Here is a 22,631-nt window from a genome sequence, read left to right as displayed (position 1 = left end):
AAAAGCATTCTATAAACCTACATCTAAGCCTCTGCATCCCTGTTAAACACTTCTGTATGTTTATGATTAAATAGGAGAATGATGCCAGTATAATGACATTGATCTGCCTCCCTGGCATCTCAAGAAAGATTCAAGAATGAATGAGTGTAAAATAGACAAACAAAACATGAGAAGGGTTTTTTTGTGACTTTAGAGGCAAGTGATTACTGATCAAAGTGAAGACGAACAGCAAAGAATGCAGATGTCAGATTCAAGTAAAAGCTCAGAGTTAATGTTAATGGAGTTCCTCCATAGAAAGTCCTTTTTCTTCTGGTGTTCCCCATGGGACCTTATGTCTGAAACATTATGTACGGTATAAACAGCAAGAGACAATTTCTTTTGATCCCGTTTGGCAAATAAAGAAATGTCGAAGGTTTGTCGAAGCCCCATCCATGACATGTCTACATGTTCAGACTGCTTGTCTGCGGATGGTTCCGATGTGGGAGATTTGAGCAACCTGAAAGCTATATTGTGTGAAGCAAACAACGTGACCTTTAAAGCAGCCCTTTGAGCACATTTTTCTATCCGTGACACGGAGTAAACTCAATCCGCTCAATGTGGAGGCCTGTGGTTAGAGGCAAACGCAGATGATGACGGGAACAAATAGCATGAAATAGAAATGTAGAACATATAGAGCACTTTGGTTTGAGAAAATGACCTCAGACTTTTCAATCTGTAGGACAGAGTGAAATCTTTTCTCGGTAATGTGTGAACCTGTGACGCTCGCAGTTTTGGGAAAACAGCAGTGCACCTTTCAGCATAAAACCACACTTCTTGTTAACCACCTCCTTTCCCAACCCTGCCATTTAGAAATGACACTTATATATACACTGCTAAATGGATTTGCCAATTACATTCTGGTGGAACAGTTTGTGCCTACATACAACTCATGCTGCTGCAACCAAAAAAGAAGGTCTGGTCCTTTTAATCCTGCAATCTTTGCATCATGAAGCACTTATTTCACATACTGAAATAATATCGACAGTAGAGATGACAGCCTAGAGCCATATTCACACCCTAAATGTTGTATTGGCGGACTGAGTTGTAAGGATTTCGTGTGTCACTTTTTCCCCAATTTGTCTGCCTCTCCCTGTCTTTAAGCCCTGGAAACATTTTTAATCTCTCACTCTCTGACTCAGTATTTCCTTGCTCTTCACTTTCAGACTGCCACTGACAATTGTAGCCATCACCTTCGCTTTTTGTGACACACTTTTCCATATTATGCCATAAATATGTCCTGATCAGCATTAATCATCAGTATTAGCTCATTGATGATGCTGTATGCAGCTTCTGGAGAAACTAGACCCAAGGCATGCACGCACACACACACACACACACACACACACACACACACACACACACACACACACACACACACACACACACACACACACACACACACACACACACACACACACACACACACACACACACACACACACACGAATTTAAACATATAAACACTGAAGCTATTACAAGGTTTGTAGGGAATACTTTAGAAATGGTCTCATAAATTAAACAAATTACATCGGTAAATGTTCAGAACATTGTGAAGTATTTGTAGCTTATTACGGGGGCATGATAACCGCTTGACTGCATGACAAACAATCCTCATTAAACTGAAGGAAAATTATTTCTTCTGAATCAAATAAAGGTATCCGTGGTATCCCGGATATTCCGCCATGCTTGCAGATGGAGCGTTTCAATAAATCATTATTTGAGGCTTTTGGAGCAAAGTAAACACTTCTGCTCCAGGCTAATGTTCGCATGGCATCTGGGTTTGCCCGACTCATTTATCAGTCACATCATTTTGTATTCTGCATACTTGTGGGTCAAGAACGAAGCTTCGGGACAGTTTTTCCCATATTGGTGAAGTCCCTAACCATCCGTAACATGTGAATGTAGATGAAAGTAATTGCAGTTTCGTCACAGGTGTTCTGCTTAACCAGGTATGATGGTTTGATATATCATGTGTGAAGACTTAAGGTAAGCAGGTAAGTGGTTCTGATAATGCACACAGAACATTACTTTCTGTCAATTACATTCATTAGTTTTTGCATCTTCAGGGTTTTAGTTTTCAGTAATAACTTATTTTCGCTTAGCAGCTCTGACATTTTTTTCTTAATTTTTCTGTTCACATTCTGTTAGTGATGCACCGATCCGACCTTTAGTAGTCCCGATACGATACCTGGGTTTTAGGTAGAGTCCAATACAGAGTACCGATCCGATAACAGTGTTTAATTCATAAGCGATCCCTCACTGTGAGGAAGTGAATGGCGTCATTCTTTTATGTGTAAGACATCAGGATCAACTTACACATTGCTTTCTTAACTTTGTGATACAAAACATAACATGAAATAAATACATAGATATAAATCTTTTGAATTTGTTTGTATTATCAAAATAAAACAGGAATTACAGTACAAACCTTTTTAAAGCAGAAACAAATTGGTACAAATTTAAACAGGAATGAAAACTCTCGTATATAACGTATATAGTACATGCATGTAGAATTGAACTGAATAGATCGGCCCCAGTGTCACAGATACCCGATCCAGCTATTTGAGCCAGCATGGGTACAGTCTTTTTCTGCAGAGCTTGTTTACTACAAACTGCCTTCAGTGTCCTCTGGCAGCAGAAACACGACAACTCCTTGAAGTGTACACTTATTGTAAGTCGCTTTGGATAAAAGCGTCTGCTAAATGACTGTAATGTAATGTAAAGTGTATCTCAAGTACAATCAGCCTAAAAAAAAAGAAAAAGGATACATGTGTAACACAGTTCATGGCTGCAGATGCAAACGGGCAAAATCAGCGAGCCAAATTGCACTTATTAAGTTTCAGGTGTCTTTAGAGCTCCTGTCCTTTTCATCTCACTCAGTATCTTTGCCTCCTGCCTTTCACTCCGCGGACTTCAGTTGCTTCCACCTGCATTTCGTCTGTCAGGTCCCAGCTGAATTAATACATTTATTAAATGGATGACTATCATTCATTAAGAAAATTGAAGCCTGTTAAATGACAAGTGATTGCTAAATAAAATGTAATAGTATTAAATTATTGACCCCACCACCGCTAATTACAGTAAAAAGCATCAAGCACGAATTATACAGAAAATACATCTACAAAAGAAAAATCTGTCTCACAATATTCAAAACTCCAGAAAAAAAAAGAAAGTCAACTGGTCTTGGCATCAATGAAGAATGTGACCTTATAGTCCTATAATATTCCTGGACAATAGTAATATATATAGTTTTATGCTGAGATAGATAGATAGATAGATAGATAGATAGATAGATAGATATCTTGACGCAGGCAAGATGTGCAGAAATCTTGATTCATAGAATTAAAAGTACATTTGTATTTTTTTCAGATGTCTACCTAATGCGATCTCACTTGCTGTGTGTTTTTCTTTTATGTCTTAATATTCTGCAATAATCAAAACCAATCTGCAAATCAATGTAGGAGTAAAGTACCAATAAAGTTTAGTAAAAGAAACGGAGCCTTTTGAGAGGTTGGAAAATGTCATGATATGTGATTTATCAAGGAGGGTGATGTAGATGAAATACATTTTTGACTTAATACAGTATACTGAACCTAAAGTAGCAGCAGAGTACAGGACACAAGCTAGACATGCAAGACTGGACCGTGAACTTGAGGCATCGGGTTGTGACTTCTTTCACAGTCTAAAATTGCATTTTGAATGTGATGCACGCAGGAGGAGGAGGAAAGATGTGTGTTACTGTCTGTAACCTACAGTAACTTTAAAAGTGGGCCTCATCCTCAGGCTGCTGCATACGCTAACATCTTGTTAACATTATTAGATTGTTACATGAAGAGAAACACGCACACATGACGTGCAAAAACAGCACTAAACAAACCTGACCTATCTTAGCATAGCTCCGGGAGTAAGGTCATCAAAAGTGACCTCACCCTAAGCTGTTTTCTCTGCTGCACATGTTGCACTCATGAATGTGATAATTAAGTCAATGTTCCTCGACTGCTCACGAATTAATTACATTACAGCCATGGGAAGTCTGCAAAGAGGATTCATTTATAGCAACGTTTTAAATAGTTTTTCAGAATTTTCCATTTACTCCAAGCTTTAATTCTGTGCTATTAGCATCACTTCTCTCTCTTCTTCTTGAGAAATATATATATTTGATATGTTTTTCAGTGGTTGGCTTGAAATGTCTGCTGCTAAATTGACTGAAATTGGCCTTTTGTCCAGCACATCATGTGTACAGGAAGCTTCATTTTCTCATGCAAAGTCAGCAGTGGATATTTCACCCTCGCTTCATGCAGCTTTCATGTATGCAGGATTTTTCCAATATTCCTACATGGAATTTGTGTCTTTGGGGACCCGCCTTTAAGCTGACCTCTCTGCATCCTGTAGGAATTGATTGCACACACACCATCCAGCAAGCTGTATGGAACACAGCTTTGCTCAGCTGTGTGGAAGCTGTATGGAAACGTATACAGCTTGCTGGATATTGCAGGCTGCATTGACGTGGCAATGTATTATGTTACTGTCACTTTTCCTTAAGGAGTTCATAAGTGAAAGTGGCAGAGAAAGTCATATTCGTGCACACATGAATACATTTAGAGAACATGAACACAGACAGGAGCACCGACAAGCTTAGTCACTCAATCATCCACCGCCTCACTCACACTCTATATGGACCACGCTAAAGTAACAGGGACAAAACAAACACTCAAGTCAAAATGACAAACGGCAACGTCTCTCCTGCAAAATGGGCAGTTTGATACAAAACATGCACAAACAAAAGAAGATGAAAATCTCAATCCTGTATTTTTATGTGTGATTGTTATTGCTATTTTATAATTTGCCAACTAAATATCTTTTTAGAGAACTCTAAACAACAGAAGAAACTTTTGCTAAATGTAAAAAAAATGGTTTTAAGTTTCTGCTCTGTACCTCCCTCACTTGTACTACTGATCTAGCTCAGATTTGACAACTGCCAGACTATAATAGTCATCTCGTCTCACAGTAATCCCACAGGATTACCAGTAAATGTCATGCTGTATTAATCGACCAAGCAAAATCATCACAAGTGTCTTTGTTCATATAAAATGAGGAGGGCATTGTTTTATAACTCTTCGGTTGATGAGTCCTATTTAAACCCTCCACACATCTGCTCCATGCAAGCATCTGATCCCTTTGATCAGGTAGCTGATGTACTGTACTTTTTCACTGTGTGCATAGATGTGTGTGTCCAGTGTCAAAAAGGAAGTGAGTCTTTGTTTTGCTGCATGCCGTGTGCTCTTATTGTGTTTTCTGCAGTGAAATACTTTGTCTAGCACATCCTCTGCCAGCTGCTGTGGACAATCAGACGAAACCGGCTACAGAATTTTCAATCAACCATCTGCAGTCTGGTTGAAACAAAAAAGGAGAATTGTAAGAGCTCCAGAGTGCTGAGCAAAAGGGGCACAAGGTCTGACAAGACAAGCAAGACAGCGAAGCAAACTGATGGGAGGCAGCTGGGATTAACGGCCCAGAGTTGGTAGAACAAACCGCTGAACCTTGAGGCCACACGAGACGAGCAAGAAAGGGAGAATCAGACAGAGCATCGCCTCACCGGTGCAGAGACGACAGACCAGCGTTTTGACTAGTGATGGGGTCGCACAGTGAGAGGACTACTTTTCTTACATACAGTCCCTGTGGTCAAGGTGACGCTGTTCAGACAAGGTTGGGCACTACCTGGTATTTGAACACACACACACACACACACACACACACACACACACACACACACACACACACACACACACACACACACACACACACACACACACACACACACACACACACACACACACACACACACACACACACACACCTAAATAAACTACTCACTAACCGAGTCACTTCTTGTCCTCCCTCACACACTGATGTTGAACATATTCAGTCACCCTGAACATTGTAATAACAGACCCTGAAATTCACACGGTACTGCACTTTGATCGAAGCCCTCATTAACCAGAATCGTCCTCTAACCTTTGTCCATTTAATATCTAGTAGCAATGTAATTGTGTAAATAGTTTTTCCAGATAAAAGGCGATACTAGATCCATGACATTTTAATGTTGGCAGTGGTGAAATGTCAGCTTACTGATGAAAGAGGCCAGTTCTACCACCCTGTGGATTTGTTTGCAAGGGGGGAGCGGACGGGCGGATTTAGATCTGGTTCAAAGCTGACTAAACCACACCTAACCTGCTGGTCTTTTCTCCACACCCGGTGTACATTACACGGTGATATTATTTCATCATAGTGGTATTTTGTCTGGGGCTGGAGAAGTGACAGTAACTGTCCACAAGTTACCGTACGCTGCATGGAGATATCTCCATTAAGCCCTATCAGAAATGCAGTAGAATCTTCAAGACCAGGTTCATTATGATCAAAATGAGAGGCTTGGTAATTTATAGGACATCAAAGGTAGATTCTGGTGGTGGGGGGTATGTGAAGCTGTGTCGGGCCTGAGGATAACAACTTCATCTCCTCTCCAAGGGATCCTGTTGTACATGTCTAGAACAGAGAGAGCAATACAGAGCAGAACTCTGTGTACTTCCTCTGAAAAGAAAAGTCAAATTAAAAAAAGGACCAACTGCCTCTGAGATACACTGAGCTCAGCATCATAGTCAGTCAGCCCCAATGCTGGACTAACCACAGACACTGTACATTCCTCGCAAAAAAATAAATAAAAAGATGAATATATTGAATATTGAAGAAATTAAAAAATAATGCAACACAACTCATCTGTTATCAATCCCTGAATGGATGGATCAAAGTATTAAAATATCTCTAGAAACTTCAAGAATACAGCAATATTTGGGAAAAACAATAAATTCCCTCACATAGACAAAAGGCACACAGGGTCTACTATAGCAGAAGGAGATCTCTAAATAAACTCAGTCACAATTTGGGAGTGAACTGTAGAGTCCTCTTCTGAACTCTTCAGTGGCAGTTATCTTGGGATATAACCCCAATTGAAAAAATGTCACTAACAGTTCCATAAAGAAATCATCAATGTCCACTTAAACAGCCCAAACCATGCATGTAAAGCAGAGCTGGGGGAATTCCCTCTGTCTCTCCACATGATTAAAAGAGCGATCTAGTTCCAGGTTCACTTGGCACGAGCTGATCCTGAGTAGTAACAGCCTCTACCCAGAGACACATCCTCTGAAAATCAAAAGTAACCTAACATCTCAAAAACCAGCTCCATCAACTCTATAAGACGCATCTAAAAACAGCTTACAGTCTCAGAGATGACAAATGTGTTAGCAAACCATTGCCTTCACACATCGATGAGACACGGAGCAATCTAAGCATCGTGGTCAATAACTCCTGAGGGGAAAATCTGTCTCTTTAGCTGCTAAATGCTCCACTATGTCCAGTAGCTATAGTTGCTAACTTTGTCCGTCTGCCGTATGGCGCTGGACAGGTAGCGAACATCAGAGGTTTGTCCCTGAAAAACAGCTGCATGCATCTGGAAACATCGCTGATGAGAGCAGTGAGAGTGAACCAAACCAGCGAAGCTGTGAAAACAATAAAGTAAAGTGAGTACTTCTCAGAAGGGTTACCACTATACGGTAGGAGCAACACCTCTGAAATATTTAAAGTCATTTAATTCATCGTTAGTGAAAAAAATATTGATTAAAGAAGCATTAAAAATAACTACCATTTTTATTACCCTTCTGCGTTATAAGAGTGATTTAGTCGCATGCGAGCTGAAATGATTCAAAAGATGCATGGCTCTATGGCTGCAGTGCTTCATCATTATTCCTCTGCCCTCACAGCACATCCCTATTAGTGAACATCTCTAATACAAAGCACTCATGTGGGTCAAGGTCGGTTATTTATATCATGAGCCGTTTCCAATTAAGTCAACATGTCAACCTGAAACCATCTGCAGCTAATAGGCTTCCATTTGATGAATATGAAAAGCGAGGACAGACGAGAGAGGAGACAGCTTGATATTAATGATAATGCAGGGGATCATCTATGGAGATGGCGCTTTTGGTGCACGGATCAGGTATGAGTGGATCAAAGTGTCAACATGGTTCACTTGGGAAAATGATCAGGCTGCGTTTACTTTTGATTATGATTCCTCCCCGGAGAGTAAAACTATGCAGAGAGTTTAGATAATCACTCATAGTTGAGTCAGTAACACTGTGTTTATGAGCTTGTGGGCTTCACAGGACCAGCAGTAGGGGGCCTGCTTCTCACTGCGTACGCTTATGCTGCTGTAAAAAGTGCTTCAACAAAGCTCACTTCCCTGCACTAAACCTCTGATGTCAGTCCACATTTACTCTCTGCGTCACAGTGGCTCAGGGGGAATTTATTCTTCAAAACTGTCTGTGAAGTTCTGACGTTTTCATTTGGCGGTCTGTGAATGAGCTTTTTTTTTTTTTTTCTCAACAAAAGGTTATTCCATTTTCTGTCTCTGTCTGAATCTGAAATGATGTACAGAAACATATGCACAAAATCTGGCTTCACCGTTCCTGATCTTCAACCATCAATTGTAAAATTCACTGTAAACCCTAACCTCTAACTCCTCAGTGAGATTGTACGTTTTGTTAATCCGTTGACCGGTGAAGGTGGCTGAACAGGATGATGAAGAGCTCCTCCGAGACACACCCTCCTCTGGCTAAACCAAAACCCCTTCAAGACGGTTTCATCCAAATAGAAGCACTCAATCTTAAGGACACGCTTGGTCAAAAATGATGCAGCACACCGACTGTGAGCGCAGGTCACCTATGGTATAAGTTCTTCAGAAAGGGTTTTACAGAACAGAGTTGTCAAAATGATGTGGGACCGATACCTGAAATCATTTTATCTTCTCCAGACATCTCATTCAAACCAATAGAGCCCATTGAAATATTAATGAAGTGTACACCATCTCTAGAATTTAACGTCATGTAATGTAGTTCACAATCATAACAGGGCCAAATTAACAAGAAAAATGTCACTTAAAAAAAAAAAAGATAAATAAAATAATAAAAAAAATAAATAAAAAAATGTGTATATATATATATATATATATATATATATATATATATATATATATATATATATATATATATATATATATATATATACATATACATACATACATACATACATACATACATACATATATATATATATATATATACATATACATACATACATACATATACACACACACATGGGTACTTGATTACAGACCAGTATATAAAAAAAAAAAAAGCTAGGCTTCTCATTTAGCCAGTGTAGTAAGCTAGTTAGCCGGACACGCTACACTTTTTCGCTTGTGTATTTGGTTTCAGAAAGACTAGAAGAAGTGTGGAGCTATGACTTGATAACTGGGTAGGGGGTTTAGCCAACGGCCGAGCGGATAGAGAATGACCCCGCTAACACCCATCCTGCCCACACCATTCCAAGGGTTTTCTCCCAAAACTGTTCATCAATGTGTCAACGATGGCAACAATATCTCTATGAAACTAACACCCTGTCACATCCTTCGGGAGAGATGGAAAGGTAGAGATTTTCTGCTGAGATCTCTCTGAAGCACCTGGACATATCGCTCCCTTTCAGCAGCACCATCAAGCCTCCAGGGCTCTCTGAGACGCCACCGGGCCGGTTGATTGATTCCACCCTCAGAGATTAATCTAGATATTGACTGTGCGGTGCGAGTGTGTCTGTGTGGTTGAGTCAGAGGGAGGGAGAGAGAGAGAGAAACAGTGTCTGATAGAGACGGAGCCAGTGGGCCCGGTGATCTACAGCCTGTTTAGATCCTCGTTTCCCAGAGTTCATAGCTCTCTTCCATCAACCCTCTAGGCAGGGAGCCAAGCCTTTGCTCTCTCCTCCACGGTGGTCTAATTCATCCTCACTTAAGAAAGGTAAAGGCTGCCTCAACAGGTCCAAACGCAACTCATTTTTATCACCTCTCTCTGATCTGCAATCTCTGTATTCCTTATCTTTGATTTGATCGATTGTGTGCTTCTGCTCTTTTTGTTTTTCTGCTGCATGGACTAAGTCGAAAAGGATAAATGAGCCACAGTTTCTGAAGAATATCCTTAGGCAAAAGGTTAAATAGGCAAAAGTGTAGCCAAGGGAAGAAAACAACCACACACGACAGGACACGTGCAGCCGCCCACATGCAGGCATAAATACACACAGACAACACATGCACAGTAGTGGCTCATGACTCCAACACACGATGTCAAACTCCCAATTAAAAGCAGATCAGCCTCTAATTTAAATAACTTCCTCCAAAGCAGGTGGTAACAAAATGAGGCTTTTCTTGGATATCACTCCACTCTGGGCAGGTAGGTGCAGCTGGAGCAGGTGTGCGTTACTGAAACAGGGCCAGGGGCTGGATGCACATTTGCAGTTCATTATGCCCAGCTGTGCATTTGTAGCTCTGACAGACCTTCACTGCAACGACACCTTGCTGATGACAAATCCAGCTGGATTTTATGAATACGCTAGCATTACTGTGATGGAAAAAGTGATGAGAAAACCCTGGCTTGTTGCTCAAATAAACGATTATTGACCCTAGATTTGCATTTAGTCAAACTTCTTTCCCACATATGATGTTATGTATCACCAAGAGGAAGGAATAACATACTAATGCTTTGAATTAGCCATCAAAAGTATAATTTCATACCAACTACGCTAGGACCGAGAATCTGCAGCAGCTACAACAACAATTTAATATTTCAATGTGCTTCACAATGAATTGAAGTCAAAATCAGACAGCATGAAGCCCCACTCAGACCATAAAGTGGCATCAAGAAAAATATGATGTGATGTACAAGACTTTGATGAATTAAATAACATCTTTAGGCTCCAGAATATATTGCATTAAATGTCAAAGAATACACACGTGGAACAACGTCACACCACAGAGCCCCAAAAAAACAACAGTAAATGGATTTTCTATAGCTTTGCAGCCAGTGTGTACAACTGATCATCGATTCATCCAGTTTTAGTAGTATGACCGACAACAAATAAAATAAAAAGAACTATGGACACCACGACGGGTTCAACAAGCAATATCAGCCACATACATTTAAAAACGTTGAGGCTTCTCAAAGAATCAACAGATAAATAAAACATCCCCAAAGCAGACAACACGGACATTTATAATGTTAAACAACATTATCTCAACAGCAGCTGCAGCTACAAAACACGCATCAAAAGGAGATAACGCGCAGTTTTACATACAGCACACCCACAACACATTTGGACTCACCTGTCTGAACGAGATTGTAGGCCTCGTGCACCGCAAAATCCTCCTCAAACTGCTCCAGGTTCAACTTTTCTGCTGTTTATACTCTCGGTCCGTCCCACTGCGGTCGTCAGAGTTTACAGACATTTTGAGCTGGTTGAAGCTCTGCAGTCAGATTTGGTAACAAACGGTAGAAAGGCCTCACGCGCCTCAGGTAAACGTTCCTCAATGGGACACTCGCGTGGAAGCCACCGCTGGAGGATCCAACTGAGCATTTGGCATTTACCGTTTAGACAGAAAATCAGAATGCACCTGTTCAGAAACACCTGTTTGATTTGCGTCATTTAGCGTTGGCTGGTCCACTTTTTTCTGCTATATCGAAGGGGTTGACGTTCATCTGACTGGCTGGTACAAGCCAATCAGATGTCAGGCCTTTGCCATAGTGGGATTGGTATTTTGGTGGCTGTGTGTGACGTATTGTAGGACAGGAAATAAATGTTTAAGATTGTCCAGACTGCAACTTTTTAGTTTTTTACTGTATGGAGTTACAATAATGCTAACCATAACCACATTTTATAATGATATGATCCTTAATTCTATTTTGTTGTTGTGCATTTATTGTACTAATCAATAACTGCTACCCCAGCAAATAAGAGCAAAGACGAGCTAATAGTTCGACTACTTATTTATTTATTTTTACATTCACATGTCTTCTTATCAGCCACAGGATTGGAAAAAAGAGTCATGAGAGGACCTGAGTCTGGAATGTGTCTATTAAGCATTTTCTGAAGGTATTCAGGAAGGATTCATAGGAAGGAAATGAAAAGAATGTTCTGCTAAAACAGCATTCTGAGTTATAGAGTTAGCTACTGACTTTTTTTTTTTGGGGGGGGGGGAGACCAGTAGGGAGAACATTACAATAATCTATAGCCTGCTGGTAATGGAGGCGTACATTAGCCTTTCACTGGTCTCTGGAGAGACAAATTACCTGACCTTGCTGTATTTCAAAGGTGAGATAAAGCAGTTTGGCCAAATCTCTAAAACTCTTTGAAAACTATTTTGGAAATAGAAGCATGAGAAGATTTAAACGTTGCTGCTGGACAAAGAGTCATGAAGTAATGACCCATTTAGGAAGGAACAAATAATAATAATAAAATATCATAATAATAACAACAAATAATCCAGATGTGAATTGATGCAATATGCTTCATCAGGTGAAACTAAAGGCCACAGGTGGGGATGAAATGCTCCCCACCATGTAGACTTTTCTTTGGTGTAATTAGAGAGTTGTTGTACACCACATTAGAGGCTTCGGTGACAAATGACTTAACGAGCTACACAGGGAGTCCTAATTATTCTACAATTAGAAATGTAATTATGGGTTGCTCCAACGGCTGCTTGCTAGTTGGCTAGCAGTGTGAGGCAGCAGAGACAGAGTGCGCATCGCATTCAAATGCCAGCTAATCTTTCAAAGTGCACAGGCCTCCAATCACAGCCCCACTTCGTAAATTGTGGCCTGCACTGGACCAAGTTAAAGCGATGATGTTTGTAATCAATCATTGTAAAACTGCTGCTTCAAATGCACCTATAACAAATAATAGCCAGTGTCCAGATTACTGCTCTTCCAACCTAACAGATAGAGTTGTCAAGTGTTGATCCAGTGTTGGCAGGTAATAGCTTATAATTGGATTTCCCTCAACCTTTCAGTGTTATGTCAGTGGTTGTTAGATTGCTAAGTCAATTGACAATCTGCATAATGTGATGATCAGTCTGCAAATTCTCGTGGAGTCAAATTGTGTTCAATGAGCTCACGGTCTGGAGAAAGTTAAGAACAAGAGGAAACCGTCTACGCTGTTATTACACCTCAATCCAATATAATCAGTCAGACAACTAACTGAGGTCAGAGTCTGGTGGTGGTAATCTGTATTCATTCAATAAAAGCTAGAGGTTTTGGCTTGATTTACATAAAGACTGTATAACCCCCCTGAAAATGTCTTAAGTTTTAATGTCTTAAGTTTGTACCCAAACAGGAAATCTGTGTTGAGTTTAAAAGCATGTTAAGTTCGAATGTAATTTCCTCGAAAGAGGACCCGAGTAAATAATGTTGTATCATTAATTATGTTGAGCTCTATGTTTACCCGGAGACAATTATCACATTTCCCGTGATCAGCTGACCTTCTGCGCACTGACTAAAAGACTAAAGGTTATGTTATCTTTTAATTTACTGGAATTAATGAGTTGAAAGTGCATCAACTGAACTCTGTCTATATTTCACCCATAATTAGAAACAAATTACATAGTTCTTTCTAAGAAACTACTTGGAATCAAGACCCATGAAATAAAGCATTAGCTTCTTTTGCCTGGTGTGCACTGTGCCAGACACTGAATGAAACAGTATGAAGCGCAACTCAATAAACTATTCTCAGGTCCTGAATTGTTTTTGGACTAACAGTTTGTTTTCCCACGTTTTCTAGCTTTAGGGTAAAACATTTGCATAGACCATCCAAGGTCATGGGGATGATGTATGTGTGTGTGTGTGATGCCATATTGATCCCGAGGGAGTAAATTCATCTTTTCAGCAGGGGCAGCAGTGTAGGGTCAGGTGCACAACAGTAACCTTGCAGTTGATAAGGTTCATACTGCAGGGCAGACACAGGGTCAGATGGCCAAATAATACACACGATAGCACCATATTATTTGTATGTTTCTGTATTCACACACTTTTTTTTAATCACCCCAAATACTGATTGATATATTCTTTCAATGTTTTAGTGACTGAGATTCCCCTGGTTCCCTCGTGACACTGTGACAACAGTCCTGCCTCACATGACAACACGCGAACATATTGTCCCTCATTTCAGGGTGTGTGTTAGTGCCATGCTTGCAGGCAGTGTTGGGACCCATGCACTGCAGTACCATGTTGTAGTAATGAGGCACTCGTGCCAGTGATGACAGATGAGGGCTAAGAGGGCATAGTCCTACTAACACCAGCCTGAGTTTTGGATGACCTGCCAGCCTGACTCTGCCTTTCATCATTTCAAGGCTCAGACGTTTTGTAAGCTTTGGGCTGCAAATCGGTGTCCAAACTACACACCAGAGATCAGAGGCACTGTTCATGTAGCACATGCCTCTCAAAAGATTTTATTTTTTACAGATTGTTATATTTTCATGAGCATAAAACATCAATATCTTAAAGGAAGAACTTTTAGACACAGCTGAGATAAAGAATCGTGACACCAACACATTTGGGATCAGACTTTTAATTGGACTTAAATTCACATAAATAACATTGGTTCATATATATTTTGTATATCATACAACTTTATATAATATATATTTCCCCCTATGATTTACATTCCTCTCTGGCTAAAATTATCTCTCATATCTATGGAAACAGAAAGCCTTGCATGAATGCAACGCCTTTTTTTTGTGCTGTTTATCAAGGTCCAAACGCCAAAAGGAGAGGAGCGTGTTTCTCATGAGTTGTAAAAAAAGTTACACAAACAGAAAAGCAAAACGGAGAATCTATTGCATTGTTTCTAGGGTTTTACACTGCACTACAAGGAGTGGGTAGCTATTGAAAATCATTCACCGTATATTATATTTTACTGTATTGACTTGTGGCACAAGAAAAGAAAAAGCACTGCAAACTATCTGATAGGCATGGTAATGAACATTTTGTTTTGAAGTGTTCTTGTCATGGTTTCTGTTTTTTTTTCTTTTGCAAATAAAATATATGCTTGACTCAAGATAAGAAACCCCATCGTGAAGATAAGGAAAGAGTTATGAACCTGCAGCAAGGTCACGTAATCATGCAGTGACCCAGCCAAGCGCCCTTGCACAGATGAGTTGAGCTTGTCAGTCTGGATCACAAATCAACACATGACCGTTTCGAGCCTGTGACCGACATTATTCCACAAGATGGGTGGATATCTGGAAGTCAGGTAACATTCACTAAAGGCCCAGACAGAAAGAGAAGATAACCCTCTCCTTATATTAGAACAGTGGATTATCTCTGTTGCCTGCAGCGCTCATGCAGTCAATATCTCCATCAAACAATAATGACTGACGCATCATCACACAGTTTCCCTAAAAGAACGCTGCAGGTTGAAAGATGCACCGAGAGGACACGACATGTCATTTTCACTATCTTTCCATCGCTGAGAGTTTTACATCACTGGATCTTTGCTTAAACTCATCCATACGTAATCATGGTTACGAGCAAAGATTGAAATCAGTGTGTGTTTTCACGGTCGAGCAAATCATAGCTTGTCAATACAAATGTTACATGACATTCAACATTAAGTATATACCTGGTGATGTGTAAAAAGAGTGAAAATGGCTGTGAGTTGTCAAATCTAACAAGATGGTATGTAAAACATCTGCTTTTTTATTTATTTTTTCAAACACAACCTCAAGTGTCACTGTCACAATCCCTCCTTACTGTTTCTGCTACACAATCTCGTAAGTCTGCATAAGCTATGATACATATTTGATTGTCTGAATTGGAGCCACTACCTGAATATCAAACCAGAGAGAAACTGTCACCCACACTAGGCCTTCAAATCCAAATAAAAAGCAAACAATGGATCCAGCTACAGCTACTATCTGAATAGTGTTGGGTGACAACAAGAGGTCAAGTCAGCTGTAAGCAAATATGCAGGTGAGTCAGTCTCTGATGAAAAACAAGGTTGAACTTGAAAAAGCTACTTAAATTACCCAGTGAACCGGTATGGGATCCTACAATGTTTCATGCATTTATCACAACAAGGCCAACCTAAACGAAACATGACATGTGTGTAGGTTGGTGTGTGTATGTGCATGTGTGTGTGTGTGTGTGTGAGAGTGTTAACAAATCACAGAGGAAAACACAATCATGCCATGACATTGCGACAGACAGCAAGTTAAAGTGTTAACCCCTTCCTTCCCTGATTATTTGAAAACAGAGTGACGCTTTTTTTTTTAGAAACAACTATTAGTTTATCATAATTGCATCATGATAAAAAGCGCATGAACATCATCATAATCATATCCCTTTTCTAAACAAGATAAAGTTACTATATGCTATTGAAAAGAGTCGTGGGGAGGGAAAGTCATTGGTCGTGTTCAAAGCACAGTGAAAACACCTTTCTAACTTTACAGCAGGGGCTTCTGAATCTGTGTATCATTTGTTCTTTTCATATTCATTTGAGAATCCAAAATCAGAAAATGAAAAAAAATTATTTGAGTTCTTTGTTTTAATTTTCCAATTTTGGATTCTTATTGAATGTGAAAAGAACAATTGATACACAGATTCTTCTGGTATTTTACCACAGATTAGACAACAACAACAACAAAAAACAGCTTAAACTGTATTTTATTGCAAAACTTTATAATGGTTGATATCCAGTACCCATCATCAATTATTCACCATAATTGATTTTGTTGTATAAATATGAGTATGAAAAGGTGATGTAGATTTTTCAGAGTGAACACAACCAGCAGTAGTGCTAGTTGTCACTTCCCCTCCCCATTACATCCCTGCCACTCAGCTCAGTCTACTATAATACTCATAGAGAAGAAATAGTGTTAACTAAAAAGTGCATCATTAATATGTTGAGATCATAATAAAAGTAAACCATCTTTTTTTTTTGTCATAAATAACACTTTTTTCCCTCTAATATTCAATAAACCTCTTATTATACAAGTTGAGTAGTCACATAATGCAAATCTACTCCCTGTGATCATATTTATATCTGGGAGCAACGTTAACACTTCCTGAAACTTGGAAGCTACAACCCACCAAAACAAACAAGACTGCTGAATCAAATCTAGGAGGAAGATCAAGGAAAAGACTTTAGCAACGACCACTTACAGCTACTCAGGCTACAACACATGAAAAGTGATGTGATTGCATGTATTTGCATGTATTTGCATTAGCAAGATGGTAGCATGTAGTTCACTCAGTAAAGTGGAGTCAAAGAAGGCACATCAATATTCAAAGGAAGAAATGTTTTGGGACATATGCTTGCTTTCTTGTAGAGAGTTATTATTAATTAGAAGAATGATGCTACTCTCATGTCTGTGCACTAAATATGAAGCTATACAGCCAGCAGGTGGTTAGCTTAGCTTAGAACAAAGGCAGGAAACACAGGAAAAAGGCTAGCCTGGCTCTGTCCAAGCTAAGGTAATAAAAAAAACAAAAAAAAATATTTTGCAATTCTTTACAAGCTCACAAATCTACACATTATATCTCATCTGTTTAACTATAAATGTGAAACGGAGACTGTAGTTTTACTGTCGAGTCTTTATGCTATGCTAAGCTAACTCGACTGCTGGCTCTAGCTTCATACTTCGCATACAGATATGAGAGTGGTATCAGTCTGTGTACTTTTAATAATTCCAAACTACTACTTTAGCTGCTAATTAGTTTAAAGTTTAATTTAACTTTTGTCAGATTTAGTTCACTTGACATATGTAAAGTTAATGAGAGAGAAATATGGACAATTTAAAATATAGTCCAAACGTCTGTAGTCTGAGGATTTTTTTTTTTTTGCTGCCTCTGCATTGTGCTGTGTTTTTAATCTACCGCAGGTGAGATGTGATCTCACTGTTCACATGTTGTAACTTCAAACTCTAAATGGCTGATGAGAACATTCCCTCCTTGGTCTTCTGCCTGGGGTCAGATCAGGAGGAAGATAAATCAAAAAGGAAGACCTTAAATGGTCATAAAACCAGATGTCAAGCCCGTCCCTCAGTGACTCCAGGGCCTCAGATGAATTTTAGGCGTACTGACAGTTGGAGTCAGGAGGCCTTGCTCCTATTCACTGATGGATTTGCAAAGCATTGGATGGCTACAAACTAACAGGACTGACATTTTTCCAGACAGGTGTGTATATCTCCAACCCTTTCTAAATTAATAAGAAAGTTACTGGTCCGCTCTCAATGTCGTTCAGCTCCCAATCGACCTTTCAGTCACCGGGTCTGAGTGGACTCTGCTCGGCCATTAGTGAGCCTTTTTTCAGTGGCAGGTCTTCATCCCGGTCAAGTATGGCGACTCTTGTCGGCACAGGCCCATCTGCTGCTGTTGCTGCTCTTGAAGATCTGTGGCCACGCCATCGACAAAGTCGGGGACGGGTAGCCCTGAGAGTATCATGACTGACTTGTTCCAGATCATGAAAGTGGGTACAACGGGCAGGAGGAAGGAGACTTCAAAGGTGTGAATGTGCTGGGAGTTCATGGCGTCATAGAAGGTCAGTGAGTTGTTGTCGTAGTCCAGCAGGACACCCAGCCGCCTCAGCTGCAGGCTTGCCTCCACCAGCATCTCCTTGCCATCGTGGCGCACCATAAAGTTGTTGTTGCAGCGCGAGAACACCCATGAGGACGAGTTCTTGCCACTCCATTCGTTTTTTGGGGCTGATTTGTAAGCCACGCCGATGGCATACCTGCAGGGAAGGAACATTTTGGAATGCATTAGTGATCTGAAACCAGAGTCGTCCTTAATGACTTTACTTGCACAGTCAAGCTACCTCATGCTGAGGACACACAAGATAGGCATGGGCCCTTTGGGTCTTTCCTGCATGAAAAGGTCTACTTCAGAGCCAATTAGTGAAAAGAATATAAATAGGATAAGTGTATACACTGTGTGCAGTGTGTGAGTGTGTCTGTTTTGTGTGGGTTTGCATAACAGCCTAGATTTAAACTCCATAGAGAAAGATATTTTGGTTTATCGAGCCTCCTTGCAGGCTTATATAATGCAGTCTTTTGCATGTGTGTTTCTTACCATGTGGACGCTCCCAGCAGCACCTCCCAGTAGTGACACCCGCTGTCAATGAAGACATTACCAGCTGCACCATAGGAGCCCGTGCCGCTGAAGCGCTCCGGGGTGTGGCTCTTCTTCAGCGAGCTCTCGTCCTTCTCCATGGTCAGACAGTCGTTGGACAGACGCAGCTTCTTGTGGGCCGTCTTTGGATCTAACTTGAAGGGTTGACCTGCAAAGAAATGTCATGCTTTTAAGCGCCTATTACTGTGTGTTGGCAGCCTATGTTGCTAATGATAGTGATAACGATCATATAACAATCATCATTATCCCTAACATCATTAACATTAGCATCTTTTTTTGGCAAACTGGCACCTCTATCTAAAATCTCAGTTCACAAAGTTTCTCCCTGAAAGGCATACAAACTGTTATATGATGCAACATACTAAAAATGATTAAAAAAAATATGGCAAATTTAAATTAGTTACATAAAAGCAAGACTAATAAAATTCCCTGCAATCCCTAAATGTAATCACTGTAGATCACGAGTAGTCAGTCTTTTTTATCATGAGATATTTGCTTTTCTCCGAACAATATTTATGTTGCAGTACAGATAAGGGCAGCAACTGGAAGACAAGTCACTAGATTTAAGTTGCCATGTAACGTCTTGTTGAACAGAAGTATTTGTTGCCTACAGAGCGTCTTTGTTTATGTATCGTAAACACAAGGCAAAAGGCAAATCTGAAAATTAACATTTCCCAATTTCAATTTATTTAAAAATATGTTTTGTGTTTGTCATCCCTGGATATTTTACAAGTGGAAAAAGACAAAAGATACCACAAGATCAGAATGTGGAAGAGCTGAGAGTGAGAATGAAAATTAGAGCAACTGAGAGCAACTGAGAGCGGCAGCAAAAGACGAAAATAAATACAAAGTGGGGTGAGAAGCGCTTGCAGAGAACTCACAGAGAGAGACAGAAAAGGAGAATGTTTGAAATACAAGGGCGAGAGTCGAAACTTCAAAGCCTCTCACAGCCTTTGGTGAAAACATTTTATAACAGTGGAGGAAGCCACCCGGCATTCTCCTCAGTGCCTACTGCCTTCCATCACACAGACTTGGAAATTAGCTGAAGGAAATAGCCTTCACTTCCACTGCAGTAGGTAGCTGCTGAGGCTATTCAGTGGAAATGCTGCTATCCGGTTGCAACAATTCAATTTGCAATGACACCAGTAATTTGGGTGTAATGGGTGGAAAATTGAGAGGGTAAAAGTAGGTGAGTGGCAGAGAGAGAGAGAGAGAGTGGAGTTAGGGAGTGAGGAGAGAAGTTGAGGGGATAACATGAGGCCGAAGATTCAGCAGAGAAGCCCCTCTCTATGTCCATAATGCGTGTGTGTGTGCGTGTGTGTGTGTGTGTGTGTGTGTGTAGGCTTCATGGAGGTCAGCCACGTCCCTTCCAGACCTGACATTTAACTCTGACACCTCTCATCTCATCTCTCAGCCTCCCTGAGCCTCCCACAGCTTAATGAGCGACACAATGAGGACCCCGACTCCTCCTCCCCTCCCTCTATCTGTCCTTTCCTTCATCCCCCCCCCCCCCCCCCCCCCCATTCTCTCATTCTCATCCTCTCTCCTCTCTCCCTCTCCAATAATCCGCGTGGTGAGTGTGTGTTACCGCGTGTGGATATGAGACGACGAGGCCAATGTGCTGCTGGCAGCCAATTACATTAATGCGCTCTCTTCTTTGAACTGCTTATCGCTGCCAGCGCAGCCATTTCCAAACACTGGGGCTCTGTCATGCCTTTCCAGGGGATGACTCCTGAGAGCCAGGCCGGGCCCGAGGTTGGGGAAGGGGAGACACACGTGACGGTAGAGGACAAGCAGACACACACACACACACACACACACACACACACACACACACACACACACACACACACACAGAGCATCAACTCCGGCCTACACACAAGCAAACATACAGTAAAGTAAGTGGCCGGGAGGAAATGTTTTGAACCAACGCCAGCAGGATTGTTGTAAATGGAAAAAGTCATGCGTTATAAGCTTTGTTATAAATGGTGAATTCTTCGTATGTAAGAATAAATGTATATATACACACAAAGCTGGTAGTATACTCAAAATAAAAGAGAATTTGGAGGTTTGCACAGGCAAAATGGCGGATGCACCACTTAAAGAAGTCTTGCACTTGTTTTTATTTGCCATAGTGATGGCAGACTGGCAAAGTGAACTGTTCATAATATTCACACAACCCTCAATGCATCATTGTTTGCAACTTCTCAACACTGTCATGTGATGTTGTGAATGGCTTATTTGTGTAATTTTTACTTCCTGTTTTGAGGAATGTGCAAACCGTGTCAACACCCAACATGAGTCACAAACTCATCAGTGGTGGAAAGCACATTTACTTATTAAGTACTGTACTTAAGGGTTAGGGTTATTTTTAATTTTTATTTACCTCTGTATTTTATTATTATGCTGCTAAATACTTATGAGAAGAGGAGAGAGAATTGTTGTACTTTTTGTTACAACTACAATTTATCCAACAAAACAGAAGATCAGTTTTTAAAACGTGACACATTGTTCTAAAACAGCTGCATTTAAATGTTGCTTACATGTGAAGGCTTAAAGAAAAATAAAACCTTTTTACAATCAACAGTATGAAAGAGATCATTCTGCATTACACGTGCACTTTTGACATTACAGTACTATTTACTTCTAATACTTCTGTACTTTTACATGAAGTCTGAATGCAGGACGTAAGTATACTCTACATTGAGTACTTCTTCCACTTCTTCACAGAAGACCATTGACGTTGCAGAGCTGCCATGAAATGAATAGACCTGCCGTCACAGTGAGTCTAGCGGTATTTGCTAGCAGCCCTCAGAGAACATGCCAAATTTGATTTCTACTGGAGAGCTACACTGATGGCCTTAAGGCTGAAGAACGAGTGTGTGGTGCAATACATCAGCAAGAAGACCAAGTCCAAATAAGAAAAGCAGACGTAGCCTATACGTCTAAGAAAGTTCAGAATCGTTTTTTACAGCAGCTGCCTGCAGAAACATACACATACACACACATTGCATTTAAAACACAGAGACGACACTGTTTGTTTCTAAGTCACACACATATACAATAACACACACACACACACACACACACACACACACACACACACACACACACACACACACACACACACACACACACACACACACACACTCCCATGCTGTCAGATTGTATATTATTGAAAATAAAGACAAGACAAGATAATGGCATAGTGTATCACACAGACTGGATTTGTACGTCTGTGATCAGTCTGCTCCCACTCTGTAATACTGTAGCAATTAGACATGTTTCCAACTGTCTGCAGAGGTAATGAAGCGCCCTCAGTTTGAATGCCTTGAAGCTGTGCATTGTTACGAACTAGGAAGTAATAAATGGAAACTTGTACAACACAAAAAATAAAGTAAAAAATAGAGGGGAGAAATAAAAGAGGCGAGTGTTGGGGGAGCATTTATAAAAAGCAATTTCATTCCAACTTCATTTCGACGGGTCCTTGCTGGAATACTTAAAGTGGGATAACATCTGGGTAATCGACTTTATTTC

The 22,631-nt window shown here is 40.4% G+C and overlaps 1 protein-coding gene across 3 annotated transcripts in view; it reads right to left on the bottom strand.

Annotated features, from left to right (window-relative positions):
* Positions 1–14,516: 14,516 nt before the first annotated feature.
* Positions 14,517–22,631, bottom strand: part of mid2 (midline 2) — a 134,994-nt gene continuing 126,879 nt past the window's right edge. For all 3 annotated transcript variants that reach the window (XM_068714910.1, XM_068714909.1, XM_068714911.1), the window contains 2 exons: positions 19,035–19,242; positions 14,517–18,696 (listed from right to left, as the gene is read on the bottom strand). In XM_068714910.1, coding sequence (XP_068571011.1) covers positions 18,273–18,696; positions 19,035–19,242 — 632 coding nt within the window. In that variant the 3' untranslated portion in view covers positions 14,517–18,272. The remainder of the gene's footprint in view (positions 18,697–19,034; positions 19,243–22,631) is intronic.

The sequence above is a fragment of the Cebidichthys violaceus genome, unplaced genomic scaffold (genome assembly GCF_023349555.1).
Source record: "Cebidichthys violaceus isolate CVI_PGR_0920_01 unplaced genomic scaffold, fCebVio1.0.p SCAF_2, whole genome shotgun sequence".
Lineage (NCBI taxonomy): Eukaryota > Metazoa > Chordata > Actinopteri > Perciformes > Stichaeidae > Cebidichthys > Cebidichthys violaceus.
Note: the sequence above shows the minus strand (reverse complement) of the source record. Positions and strands in the feature narration are given on the sequence as shown.